General features: G+C 36.4%; 2 protein-coding genes and 1 non-coding gene across 3 annotated transcripts; 1 reads left to right on the top strand and 2 right to left on the bottom strand.

Moving 5' to 3' along the window:
* Positions 1-6561: 6561 nt before the first annotated feature.
* On the top strand, positions 6562-9094 carry LOC103427943 (L-ascorbate oxidase-like). The gene is made up of 5 exons (XM_070822645.1): positions 6562-6929; positions 7029-7121; positions 7425-7637; positions 7723-7911; positions 8012-9094. The coding sequence occupies exons 1-5, from the start codon at positions 6645-6647 to the stop codon at positions 8972-8974; spliced, it is 1743 nt and encodes a 580-aa protein (XP_070678746.1). The 5' UTR covers positions 6562-6644; the 3' UTR covers positions 8975-9094.
* A 353-nt stretch (positions 9095-9447) lies between these two features.
* Positions 9448-9520, bottom strand: TRNAR-CCG (transfer RNA arginine (anticodon CCG)). Its single transcript has one exon. It is a non-coding gene; the product is annotated as a tRNA-Arg (tRNA).
* Positions 9521-9757: 237 nt separating this feature from the next.
* Positions 9758-12570, bottom strand: LOC103427969 (patellin-4-like). Its single transcript, XM_008366050.4, has 4 exons — positions 10873-12570; positions 10636-10769; positions 10409-10550; positions 9758-10316 (listed from the first exon to the last, which is right to left on the bottom strand). Exons 1-4 carry the CDS (start codon positions 12520-12522, stop codon positions 10062-10064), a joined length of 2181 nt encoding a protein of 726 aa, XP_008364272.3. The 5' UTR covers positions 12523-12570; the 3' UTR covers positions 9758-10061.
* Positions 12571-13940: the final 1370 nt, after the last annotated feature.

Below are 13940 nucleotides of genomic sequence, written 5' to 3'. Positions count from 1 at the left end.
CATGATAATTGGGAAATTGTTGAGGAATATCTTCAATGACCATTTGATTGTACAAGTAGTAATCCACTTTGTGCACATAAGGCTTTCAACAAAATGTCTGAGTGAGACTCAGCAGCACTTGACAACGTCTTTGTGCGCTCTACATGGCTTGGCATATGAGTAAAGCCCACCAATTGTTTGACAAAATGCCACACTGAAAAAATTTACGTATTGTTAATGTACAAATTTTTTTACACGTAATGTGCATTATTTTCATTCTGACCTCCCAATAATTTGTGAGATGGATCACCAATGAAATTAGGGATTCTTTTTCTTTCTTTATGTATTGTGGAAGGATAATTCGAACTTTAGTGCAACAAAGACCGATGTTTTGTTGTGAAGAACTGGTTAATGACCAAATGTACATCCACATGGACCACATCGATTCAAATTTTTTTCCTATACAAGCAAATAGTGAGGAATGAAGAATTGAACTTAGGATCTTAGATGGAAGAACTTATATTTGTAACCTATTGAATTACAAACTCTTGCACATGAATCCACATTTTATTTGAAATATTTTAGTTAACTTTCATTTTTTTTTCACTAGTATTATATTCTAGTAAGATTTTTCTTTAGTGAAAGGTCTTCAATTCAACTCTCATCAGTAACAAATTGGAAACCAATACTTTACATTGTGTTTGGATGAGAAAATTTAAGACTAACAAACAAATTAAAATGACGGAAAATGAAATAACGAAATTTTATTTTTTAGAATTTATAAATTTTCTTGTTTGATCAACTTAAAAGAACAATATAATTTGAATACATAATTTGTTATTTTTAAACTCTCACTCATATAAATTCGGAAACGACACATATTTACATGGAATTTAAACTTGGAAATTGAAGTTCCAAATTCCATATTCCAAATTTTTTTCACGTATGTTTATGAATTCTGTTGATGCACAAAATCAGCGAAGACTTTGGTACAACAGAAAGTGTCAGGTTTTATGACCTTCGCTTGGTTGCTTCGGTCACTAGTGAGGATAAGTACGTAAATGAATAGAGACAGAGAAGCAAACACAGGATGTACGTGGTTCACCCAGATTGGCTACGTCCACGGAGTAGAGGAGTTCTTATTAGTAGTGAAGGGCTTACACAAGTACAAAGGATCAAGCTCTCAATTTAGTGAGTTCTTGTGAATGATTTCACACAAAATGGCATTAGGCAATATTGTGGGGGAATGACCCCTATTTATAGAAAAACTTGTAGCTTTGTCACATTGACATGTGTCATGTTATGATTGGTTCTTGATGTTGACACGTGCTGCGCTCTGATTGGCTTCTAATCTTGACACGTGTCGAGTAGTGATTGGCCTCCTGGTCGGAGGGGAACTCTTCTGGGTCCTTGACAGTATAGCGTTGGCCGGTGCTCGGTAGTTTCGGGATTGGTCAAGTATGGTACAAACAAATTCAAAGAAGAGAAGTTGTGCATATCAACTTATAAATTCTAACTTTTATCAATTTTCAAGCCTATTTTCCTCATCAAAAAGTTATGAAATTGTTTGCTTATTTTTCGAAGAAATATTTTTGCTAATTCACGAGTAAATCACGTGATGCTTCACGTGACATTAAATTTACAATCTCTTAGATCACACGCTTTCTGCCACTTTAATAGTCAAGTCTCATAGAAATGAATGAAAACATAGGGATTCTATCTGAAGGATCCATAGAAAAATATGTAATTATTTATTTGACTCTCATAAGATATCATTCATAAACCATGGTCGGTCTACTTTTACAATTTTTTTTTATTTCCACATGCCTCCATAATTTTCTTTATTTTTAAACATTGAAAGAATTATATGACAAAGGAAGCTTCAAATATGGCAATGGACGGTTGCATCCTTTGCAATTTAATATTTTGAAATTTTGAAAAACATGGTCGGTTTGGTTGTTTTCTTAGAATTTTGTCATTTTATTGAGCCAAAAATAATGTGACAGTATTCAAATGACATAATTTTGAGAAAACGCAAATAATAATAAGAGAATCCCAAGAAGAAAGATAGGAAGAACATAACAGACAGCTTCCCAATTATTTTTGTGAATGGAATGGTATGGAGTTTTGATGGTGACAATTCGAATTAACATTGGCACATATGCTATGCATGTCTGCGTTGAATATTTTAGGGGAGTTCTTGCCGAGAAAAAAGATGTGAAGAAGATGGCGAATTTAGTATTTTAATAACTTATTTGGTAGTTTGACATAAACACATCTGCTGATTAAATTGTTATTTAATAAAATAAAGGCATAATTAGAAGAAAAAAAATCATAGATTATTACTTAAGTGTCACTGGTGACACGTTATTTGGTTTAAAAATTTGAGAAACTTAATATGAGTCCGATTTATGAGCTATTTAATAAAATAAAGGCATAATTAGAAGAAAAAAAAGATAGATTATTACTTAAGTGTCACTAGTGACACATTATTTGGTTTAAAAATTGGGGAAACTTAATATGAGTCCCATTTATGAGCCATTATTAGTTATAGTCCAATTTTGTTTAATTTTTGGGTTAGGTCCAGTGATTCATTGTCCACATAAGCTTATTTGTATTCTCTTGCCAAATTTACCCTTAAATTGACCAATTAAGTAATTACTGTTTTTTTTAAGTTTGTGATTAATGTTAATCTTATCCTTAATTATAGGATTAGGGATTTAAATCTCCTTTTTTTTCTTCCCCTTCCCCAAACCGTTCATTTCTTTTTTCTTGTTTCAATTCTCTTTTCTTGTTTCTCCCTATCTTTCTCTTCTTGCATTATTTTGCCCATTAATCTTCTTCCATAATATTCTTCTTCTCCTCTTCCACAAGGATGATCAATATACATTTGATTGGTTTAAAAAAAAAAATTGCATTAGTCAATTTTGTGTTTTGGGTTCTTCGTCCCATCTTTTTTTTTTTTTTTGCTTCATTCTCCTTTATATATATATATATATATATATATATATATAATTTTTTTAACTTTGAAGTTCCATCGAATTAGCATTTTCTCTAGCGTTTCCTCCCTCGATATCATTTTTCTTCATGATTTTTTTTTTGTTTTTATCTATCTATATCACTTGTCCCTTTTTTTATTTTATATCTTTTTATATTATATTGTGCCTGTATCATGAATAATTGTATTCATCTACCTATATATATTACATATTTTGTTAATAGTCTATCTAAGATTAATTGTGTTTATCTACCTATCTATCACAGATTAGTTGTGTTATCTACCTATACAATATGTTTTTGTTCATAGTCTATCTGTACCACATATTATTTTGTATTATCTATCTATACAATAGGTTTTTGTTCACAGTTTACCTCTATCATTGTCACATCCCGGCCCGAGCCCACACCACATCCTGGGCTCGACTCCGCCGTAACACGATATTGTCTGCTTTGAGCCCCCGACCATGCTCTCACATTTTTGTTTCTGGAAACTCACACAAGAACTTCTCAGTGGGTCACCCATCCTGGGATTGCTCTCGTATGATCTCGCTTAACTTCGAAGTTCCGATGAAACCCAAAGCCAGTGAGTCCCTAAAAGGTTTCATGCTAGATAGAGATGAGAATATACATATAAGGCTTAGATGATCCACTCCCCTAGACGATGTGGGATGTTACAATCCACCCCCTCAGGGGCCCGACGTCCTTGTTGACACACTTCCGGCCAGGGATTGGCTCTAATACCAAATTGTCACATCCCGGCCCCCCACCACATCCCAGGCTCGACTCCGCCGTAGCACGATATTATCTGCTTTGGGCCCCCGACCACACCCTCACGATTTTGTTTTTGGGAATTCACACGAGAATTTCCTAGTGGGTCACCCATCTTGGGATTGCTCTCGCACGATCTCGCTTAACTTCGGAGTTTCGATGGAACCCGAAGCCAGTGAGTCCCCAAACATCCCGGCCCGGGCCCCCACCCCATCCCGAGCTTGACTCCACCGTAGCACGATATTGTTCGTTTTGGGCCCCAACCACGCCCGCACGGTTTTGTTTATAGGAACTCACACAAGAACTTCTCAGTGGGTCACCCATCATGGGATTGCTCTCGCGCGAACTTGCTTAACTTCGGAGTTCCGATGGAATCCGAAGCCAGTGAGCTCCTAAAATGCCTCGTGCTAGATAGAGATGGGAGAATGTACATATAAGGCTTACATGATCTTCTTCCTTATGTTACAATCATAGATTCTACATACATCACAATTTATTTATTTATTTTTATCTACCTTTGGCAATGTTTCTTTTAATTTTTGATATACTTATAAGATTTGTAATAATGTGTTTTTAATTAGAAAATGGGTAGATAATACATTAAAGTAATTGATCTTAATACAATGTGCCCTCTAACAAACTTTTTATTTTGAACAACGATATTATCTATACTAAGAATGAGGGGGTATGTTAAGCCTCAAAATGGGTTAGCAATAATGTGGTTCAAATTTGTTTTCGGCGAAAATCAAATCTAAGACCTTTCACTTACAAATAAAGAGAAATATCATTAAACTATAACATAAGAACTTTTAGATGTTGTAGGTTGTAGCCTCTTCAATTAGTGAACGTGAGTCTCATACAACAGTAGTTGTATTCAAAGAACCTCTCTCCAATATGTATTTGATTTTTTTTTTTTTTTTGGGAAACCGTATTTCGGTGTTTTTTAGTCTTGATATTTAAGGTCCCTTGAGTCCCCTCCTCAGGTTGTTGGACTCCTTTGTATGAGAGCATAGTGAGCATAAGGTGGCCTTGGTTACTTGAGCCTTGGGTTTTCTTTTGGGCCTCTTGGCAACTTAAGAAATATTTTGTTTTTTACCTCCAATTTGCTATTTGTAGTACCTTCTTAGTGGATTCTTGCTCCGTCGAATAAAGCCTTAAGTTCCAACCTGTTGAACCTATTCAACCTATTATATTTCCGGTTCAAACTCGATCCACATGTTCCACATAGAAAAAAATAAAAAAATAAATAATGAAAATACACACAAGTACCCTGAAATCAATGATTAACTCTATCATATCCCAAGTCAGTCATTGATAATTGTACTCAATTTCAAACGTTTGAATGATGCAGTTAAACCAAAAAATTATAATAGTGAGACCTTGTTGTCATCCTGCTAGAGAGAGAGAGAGAGAGAGAGAGAGAGAGAGAGAGAGAGAGAGAGAGAGAGAGAGGGCTGTTTTCATTATTTCTTATTTTTTCTTTCTTGCCTTTTAAGTCAACGAGTAGGAACCGATATTAGTACTGTCTCACTACTGTAATAATATTTATAAAATACTAACAGCCAAAATCTAAGTAGACTCTGGGGGAGTGCAAAAAACGCCGGGGTGGGGGGTTGGGGGTGGGGGGTCGGGGGTGGATAATATAATATTTCAACGACAGAAAATCATAGTAATCTGTCATAAATTACTTTAATTAGGTAACCAAAAAAAATTTAAAATCTTAATTGATCTTGTAACGCGGTTTTCTGTTGACTATAATTTGCTCTCTTTTTTAGTGTTTCTTCTTTTACCAAATATCATTTTTTTTCTACATTGAGATTGGCCATCATCTGACGGTATACAAAGTCAAATTCAGCATAGTGTTAAGATTATGTAATTAAGTTTAAGACAATATTGTTCCAATTTGCACTCATGGATGGAAATGCGTCACAAACAAGCTTTTGCATATGTATAATAAAGAAGAAAATCTTTGCTAACTTTGTGTGCTTTGGTGCATAGATGCTTCGGTGATAGTTCTTAGATCCATGCTTTATATTTCGTTTATTAAGTCTGCACTCAATTTCCAAGGATCAATTACTTTAATGTATTATGTAAGAGAAACTATATATTAAGGTGTGAAAAAGTACTTTTTAACGCTTAATATCAAGGTTTTAAAAGACGTTAAGCGCTAGTCAGACGGCGAGTTGGGATTTAGCGCCTAGACAGCTAGGCGGGGCCTAGGCGGATCAAGTGGATTTAAATAAATCTATTATATTTCGTGTAAAAGTGTCTATTCATACTAAAAATATATATAATTTTATTATAAACTACAAAAAAGAATGACATATACATTTAAAAGTATTGGAACATAATGAAAGCATGTGGAACAAGCATATAATGTGTGTTTATTTAAGTATGCAACAAGTCTCTTACAATTTATTGAAAAAAAATAAAATACAAAATAGAAATTATCTATTTTCTATCTAAATGAGTCATAATGTAGACAGGTTTGGGTGGGCTAGGCTGGTGCTTTAGCAGGTCTAGGTGTCATTTTTTAATTTTCAAACACTTAGGCATTAATCAGAGCAGTAAATATCGGCCTAGGACCTAGGCGGAGTCAGACGATGTTAGAGGGAGATTTTTAGAACAATCTTAATAAATACATTGTTCACACTCATCTACAAAGAAACCATGTGCTCCACATGCATCCTTTCGGCAAATTTATAAGCTGGAAAGTTCAACCAGATTTTAAATATTCTTCGAGCCGTTCTATTTGACCAAGGTCTGTATTGGATACATAGTTTCATGTAAAGCCAAATCTAATTAAATTTCAGTAAGATATGTTTCAATATATATATATACACACACACACACATGCCAGGCCTAATGTTGTTTGTACAGTTTCAGCATAATTAAACATGGTCGAGATTTTAGAATGCAGAACTTTGGTGAAGCTGTTGGTTTTATGTCATTTGATTTTTTCGGTAGCTGTCTCGAAGGTCGAAGGTCGAATCCGGCATTACAGATGGGATGTGAAGTATGAGTACAAATCTCCAGATTGCTTTAAGAAGCTGGTCATAACCATCAATGGGGGAACCCCAGGACCAAAAATATTGGCTCAGCAAGGTGACACAGTTGTGGTTGAGCTTAAGAACAGCTTGTTAACGGAGAATGTAGCGATCCACTGGCATGGAATTCGACAGGTACGTCGTTTCATACCATGATGTTCATTTTCAAGTAGGCGTTTGAATACAAACTTTTTAGATGTTGAGTTTTGTTCTCTTGTTGTGTTAATATTGTAGATTGGAACACCTTGGAGTGATGGAACAGAAGGTGTGACTCAATGTCCTATTTTGCCTGGAGATACCTTCATATACAAATTTGTTGTGGATAGGGTAAGATTTGGAGCTTGAACCAATAATTTGCACGGAATTTTTCTCGATAATATATATCTGACATGTTATGCTGTCATACTGTCAATTTGGACCATTGATCATTCTATGATGTCAAACTGACAATTTGATGTGACATGCTAGATATATATTGTGAAAAGACAACATTACCCTTTTTTTGCGTATCTGCAAATTTTTCGGTGAAAATGAATCAAAGGATTAGCCTCGGCGAATGATTTTATATATGCTTATGATTATAAACAATGTTTTAATCCATCTTACATGTTTTGATGGCTTAAATTGCAGGCTGGATCATATCTATACCATGCACATTATGGAATTCAAAGAGAAGCCGGGTTATATGGATCGATTATTGTATCGGTTCCTAACGGAGTTTCTGAGCCCTTTGTCTATGATTATGACAGAAGCATTATCCTTAATGACTGGTACCACAAAAGTACTTTTGAACAAGCTACTGGCTTGTCCTCCATACCTTTTGTTTGGGTTGGGGAGCCTCAGGTAAATGCCTATTTTCATTGATCAAAATTACAAAAGTACATACTACTTTACACTGTTGGTAATGTACATTCCATTAACTTGTCAGTCACTTTTGATTAATGGAAGAGGGAGATTCAACTGCTCTCTACTAGCAACTCCTAGCCTAGAAGCCAGGGTCTGTAACATGACAAATCCTGATTGTTCTCCCTATATTCTGACAGTAATCCCCGGAAAAACATACCGATTAAGGATTGGTAGTTTGACCTCTCTATCAGCTCTAAGTTTTCAAATTGAGGTAAATATAACTCAATACTCACCAATTCTCTAATAGTTCCAATTATGTTAAAAAATTTCAAAGCTTGTATTTATTAGTGACAAAATAAAATGATATGCAGGGTCACAAGATGACTGTTGTTGAAGCCGATGGGCATTATGTGGAGCCATTTGAGATCCAAAACCTATACATTTACTCCGGCGAGACCTATTCTGTCCTGATAAAGGCAAACCAAAACCCATCAAGAAACTACTGGATGACTACAAACGTTGTTAGTCGGAAACCTGCAACCCTAACCGGCCTAGCAATCCTCAATTACTATCCAAACTACCCCAAGAAATCTCCTCCAACTCTTCCGACCGCAGGCCCCCTATGGAACGAAACTGCACAAAGATTGGCACAAAGTCTTTCACTCAAAGCCCACAAAAATTTCACTCACACTCCTCCTCTCACTTCAGACAAAGTGATTGTGCTTCTCAACACACAAAACAAGATAGATGGAGTCTACAGATGGTCCTTAAACAATGTATCTTTCTCTCTTCCCCACACACCTTACTTAGTAGCCCTAAAAGAAAATGTAAACCTAAACCGCATTTTCGACCAAAACCCTCCTCCGGAAAACTACGACTTCGAGAACTACGACATATACGGCGTTGCTGAGAATGTAAATGCTACTTCAAGCAATGGGATATACCGGTTGAGGTTCAACAGCACGGTGGATGTTATTTTGCAGAATGCAAACACTATGACAGTGAACAACAGCGAGACGCATCCGTGGCATCTCCATGGACATGATTTTTGGGTGATGGGATACGGGACAGGCAAGTTTGACATCAAGAAGGATGTGGGGAAGTACAATCTTGTGAATCCGATTATGAAGAACACAGTGCCGGTACATCCTTACGGTTGGACTGCATTGAGATTTAGAGCTGATAATCCAGGTGTTTGGGCATTTCATTGCCATATAGAGTCACATTTCTATATGGGAATGGGGGTGGTGTTTGAAGAAGGGGTGGAGAAGGTGGGAAAGCTGCCCTCTTCTGTTATGGGCTGTGGAGAAACCAAAGGTTTCCATTCACCATAGAAATTAGTGATTCTTTTCTAAAGATACGAGCAAATAATTTTTCCATGTATGAATCATATTCAATTTTAAAGAAATTCAATTAAACCTCGAAAAATCGTGGTTGAGAGCGTCACTAACCCTTACGTTGGAAATCTTATGTTCTAAATTTTCTCTCCTCTATTATCGCTTGTATATATAAAAAAAACTGTTAGTAACATTTAATTTATTTATTAAATAACTGTGGTTTGTCATTAGTTGTCTCGTTTTTTAAGAAAAAAAATTCATTTATGGCCGGAGGATAAATGTTCGAAAATTTTCATAGAAAAGTAGTGAGACTGAAAAATCATGAATTCACTGTAATTAAAATTTTGTAATTTTAGCATTGCTAATGAGAATAGAGTGAAGAAAACTGATTTTCCAATTCTGCCCCCATTTAATTTCAACATGAAGAACAAGAAATTGCACTCAGCAAAATAAACAATTAAAACGAAGTACGATCGCGATGGGACTCGAACCCACAATCTCCCGCTCCGGAGGCGAGCGCCTTATCCATTAGGCCACGCGATCGTTGGCGAGAGCTTTATCAAACTTTTAGATGAGGTACTTTTAAACTTGGTATTGATGAAGTCATGTAACTCTCATAATTATGAGATTCCAAAATTAGAATTGAATTCATTTTCAAAACTTTTTGTATTATATTTAGAAACATATTCGATCCGTTCCGGCTGAAAATCAGGCCTAGTTCCATCCAATTTGTTTAGGGTTTAACAAAAATTTTAGAAGAAGTATAGCGCGTGTCAAGAATTGATCTACAAACAAAACTTGAAGATTCATAAATATGGCTGCGCCGCCACCGACACAAAATTGTTGCCGGCGACAAGGTTACATATGAATATCATCCTCCAAAAATTCATAGAAAAAAATGTCATCCAATTCCGAGTGGAAACACATTCACAAATTACACGGCCAAAACCATGCTGTGTTAAATAACGTTGTCATTACTAAAAGAAAACTTGTGCTACCTATGTAACTTATTGTATGGGACTTCCCAGGCCTACTGCTTATCTTGAACAATTTCATAAACACTTTTCAGACTGAGTACAATTTCTCAAGAACCATTCTTGACCTTGTATCGATAACAAACGCGTTTCTTCTTCATCAATGATCCGTTCTCAATTGTTAAAACAACGTTTCCAGGTTCGTTGTTCGTGAAAGAATTTCGGAGAGAACCCTCTTGCGCACCAACCCTCCTGCCCTTTTGAATGATAATGCCATATGATCCTTCATCAGTTGGAAAGAATTCTTCCTTGTAGTGTACTTCCCAACCCAACACGGTAACTTCCCACATTAAAGTTGTTCCTGCCTGTTTCGCATCAACCATCAACATATTATTATGGTTTCGGGTTTGATATATAGTAGCCGCAAGATTGAATAATTTTTTTTGAGTGCACATACCTCTGGTACAGGGATTTGAATAGTTTCTGATGATGATTGATAAACAGTAATCTCTGCGGAAGCATCTTCAGTTGAGAAATCAGACTCATCTTCCCGCTTCAGCCCGCCATAATGGATCGGTAGTTCCTCTGCAGCTATATACCTGTAATGAAGAATCATAAGTTTTAGTTAACTACTTTCTAATAGGTCAATCAACAATTAGTGATGTATGAAGCTAAGGATGTTACTTGAGCAAGATTTCCGTGACCCTGGACGGGCGTGCGAAGACAACTTTGCTGTTGGTTCTTGGAGTTAAGAAAGGCAATAGGACAGCGCTAGTAGCACTTAGGGCATAGTACCAGAATGGAACATTGATGAAGATCTACACCAAAATGTAAAATGTTCCATTACTTGCATTGCAAGGTATGATATAAAGAAAATTGTATGGATGAAAATTTGAAGGCTCATGAAAAGAAGGATCTTACATTTCTTGCAACAAATTCAGGATAGTTGTCCTGAAGTATCCCGACAACCTGCTTTGTAGCATGTCGAAGCTCTTTCTTAGAAGGACCAGGCATGTCCTTAAGATCATTGACTAGGAGGATTGAGGACGCTCCACCAGGCTTAAAGTTGAGCTTCTGAATTGCTTTCTCCATCAGTTGAACCCTTCGCCTTATAAACATATCGCGATTCTTTTCAGTCCCTAGTATTTTGTCATACACCCCTTCATCCCCAAGCAGCTTAAAATTACTATAACAAACCGGATGTCCTTCACGACCCACACCATTCATACACCCTATGGAACCAAGATCGTCACCAAATTCTTCATCCAAGATCGAATCCACCTTGTTGTCCTTCCTCCATTGGAGCGTATTCCTCAACATCTCGAAAGCATCATAGACATCGAACTCCCTAGCCCTTAAGAACTTCAATAGTATCACATCAGTGCCACTATCTCCTTTACTAGGCAATAAGGGTACCCCCCAAATTGTGATATCCTTATCGATAACGTCAAGCTTTCTATCCTGATCAATAGCCTCATTGTTGTTCTCTTTCAGGCCTTCTTCTGCCTTTTCCGCATTTTCCTCATCTTCTTGCTTGGCAAGTTTATCACCGTCATGTTTCTCTTCTTTTACTACTAACTTTTCTTCTACCTCCTTAGAGCCTTCCTTCTCCTTCACAGTTTTTTCCACGACTAATTCATCTCCTTTCGCCTCATTTATTTTCTCCGTCTCTCCACCTTCCTTCTCCGATATCTTTCCCTTTTCTTCAATTTCTTCTACTTTCCTCAAACTGTCTTTCTCTTTCTCAGCTTGTTTCATAACATTTTTCTCTCCTTTCCCCTCATTGATTTTCTCCTCCTCCCCACCTGCCTTCTCAGATATCTTTCCCTTTTCTTCAACCTCTTCTACTTTCTCGGAACTTTCTTTCTCTTTCCCAGCTTCCTTCACAGGCTCACTCTCTATTACTTTCTCTTTCTCTCCACCTTCCTTCTCCAATACCTTTTCCTTCTCATGCTCCACCATTTTCTTCTTATTTCCCTTGAACAACTTGTTCTCAAGTATTGCGTTTTCGAGCTTCGATCTCAACTCCATCAAAGCCCTTTTCTCCTGCTCTTTTAAGTCCCAGAATGATGAGCTTTTCTCAACTTTTTCAACCTGATCATTGTTCTTCTCTTCCAATACCACATCCTCAATTTCTCCTTTATTAGCCTTATCCTCCACCACAATCTCCCTCGTTTCACCTTCACTCGCCCTCTTCTCCTCCACCACCTCCTTTTCAATTACACCCTCACCCTTTTTAGATTCACCAGCCTCACCTACATTTTTCACATCCTCCTGGGGATTTTCTAGCTTTTCTTCTATCGCCATTGTTGAACTTTTCTCATCTCCCTTTTCAACTGCATTGTTCTTCTTCTGTATTTCATCCTCATTCTTCTTCTTCTTCTCCTCGGCCACCGCCTTCTCAGTGACATCCTCATTCTTTTTAGATTCACCACTTTCCCCAACATTTTTCAAATCCTTTGCTTCATTACCCTTGTCTTGGATATCCTTGGATAACTCTTTTTCTTGTTCTTCAGAATGAGGGACTTTATTATCCTTTCGAGGCTCTTCGATCTTCTCTCCCGTTGCCATGATTGAACTTTACCAGATAGAACTTTGTGTTTTACTTTGAAATTTTTAAACTAAAATAAAATATAAAGGACAATTAATGTATTGACGTGAGAAGATTGAAGATTGAGAGAAGATGAACCGGCCTTACAGTCTGACCCTGTTTTTCTCCACTGTTTTCTCCTTTTCTTCTATATTTGGTGTTAAATGAACGGTTCTAAACGAGAGTGTGAGATTTCTTGGATCTAAAGTAATGTTTCTAGATTAACCTTTGACAAACCTCAGATTCCAAATTTTAGTGAGAGAGCAATATTCGGTCACTATACCCACCACAAATCTCAGATTCCAAATTTTAAGGTTGAACTGGTATACATGGGGTGGCAATCACGGTTTTGTGTGGTATATGCCATTTCAGATTAGTATAGATTAATAGTCAATATTTTCATATAGATAAAATTAGCAATGGCCAATCTTAACTCGACATATATATCATTAAGAATAGTTGTACCAAATATATTGATGGCCTCTTTAATAGAGATGAGCTTCACCTATGTATGAGAGACTCACTTGTAATAGAGAAGTGATCAGTAATGTAGTTCTAATAGCAACACTAATTAATCATGTAAGCAAAATTAAAAACTAGAATGAATAATGATATTTTCTTCATCTAATATATTTGAGTTCATAAATTTGTCGGCATTTTGGATCATAGGTTCCAATATTGTATGACGTATGTAAAGTGCACCTAAATAACGCTAGCGGGACCATATTTAATTAGACTATGTAATTAACTAAGCAAGTGCAATAAAAAAAAACCTAAGCATACTGATGTCGTAATTAAACCCTTTCCCCTTAGGTCAATGTTAATCCTTTTAATTTTCAGTCCTTGAAATTAACAAGATAAACTATAGTATTTTGTCCTAAGGCTATATATGCACTCGGTAAAAGTTAGGGCATTGCAGCCACCACGTATAGCGATTTTCACTTACAGTTAAGATAAGCTAAAAACCCTAGACTTTCCCGCGCAAGTTGTTATTTGGTAACCGTTCCAACCCTCAACCTCCACTTTTTTCTCAATACTCTCTCTCTCTCTCTCTCTCTCTCTCTCTCTCTCTCTCTCTCTCTCTCTCGCAAGTAATTAAGGATTAAGTCGGTTTTTATAAGTTGTAGCAGTTAATTAGTGGTAATTCTATCTCACGTCTTGTTTAGGTCTGCTTCTGTCTACTCTTGTACAACAACCAACATTTTCACCTTACACAGTATCTTCTCAGGTACAATTCTCTCTCTCTCTCTCTCACTGCTTGCAGTTTTACTCTCTTTTCAAGAATCTAGCTATCTACGAATCGCTATGTATATACTTCCTTTTCGTACTCGCCTTGTACACGTACAGCTTCTGGACGAAATATTAAACATCTTATTATGCATGCATGGTTAAAATCTTA

This window comes from Malus domestica, chromosome 05, assembly GCF_042453785.1.
Source record: "Malus domestica chromosome 05, GDT2T_hap1".
NCBI classification, from domain to species: Eukaryota; Viridiplantae; Streptophyta; class Magnoliopsida; order Rosales; family Rosaceae; genus Malus; species Malus domestica.
Note: the sequence above shows the minus strand (reverse complement) of the source record. Positions and strands in the feature narration are given on the sequence as shown.

Coding starts and splice junctions, on each gene's coding strand:
- LOC103427969 (XM_008366050.4), bottom strand. CDS start 12,522: ATGGCAACGGGAGAGAAGATCGAAGAGCCTCGAAAGGATAATAAAGTC. Junction 10,770..10,872: donor CTGAATTTGTTGCAAGAAAT/GTAAGATCCTTC, acceptor ATTTTGGTGTAG/ATCTTCATCAATGTTCCATT. Junction 10,551..10,635: donor GTCACGGAAATCTTGCTCAA/GTAACATCCTTA, acceptor TCTTCATTACAG/GTATATAGCTGCAGAGGAAC.
- LOC103427943 (XM_070822645.1), top strand. CDS start 6,645: ATGGTCGAGATTTTAGAATGCAGAACTTTGGTGAAGCTGTTGGTTTTA. Junction 7,638..7,722: donor TTTGGGTTGGGGAGCCTCAG/GTAAATGCCTAT, acceptor TTAACTTGTCAG/TCACTTTTGATTAATGGAAG. Junction 7,912..8,011: donor CTCTAAGTTTTCAAATTGAG/GTAAATATAACT, acceptor AATGATATGCAG/GGTCACAAGATGACTGTTGT.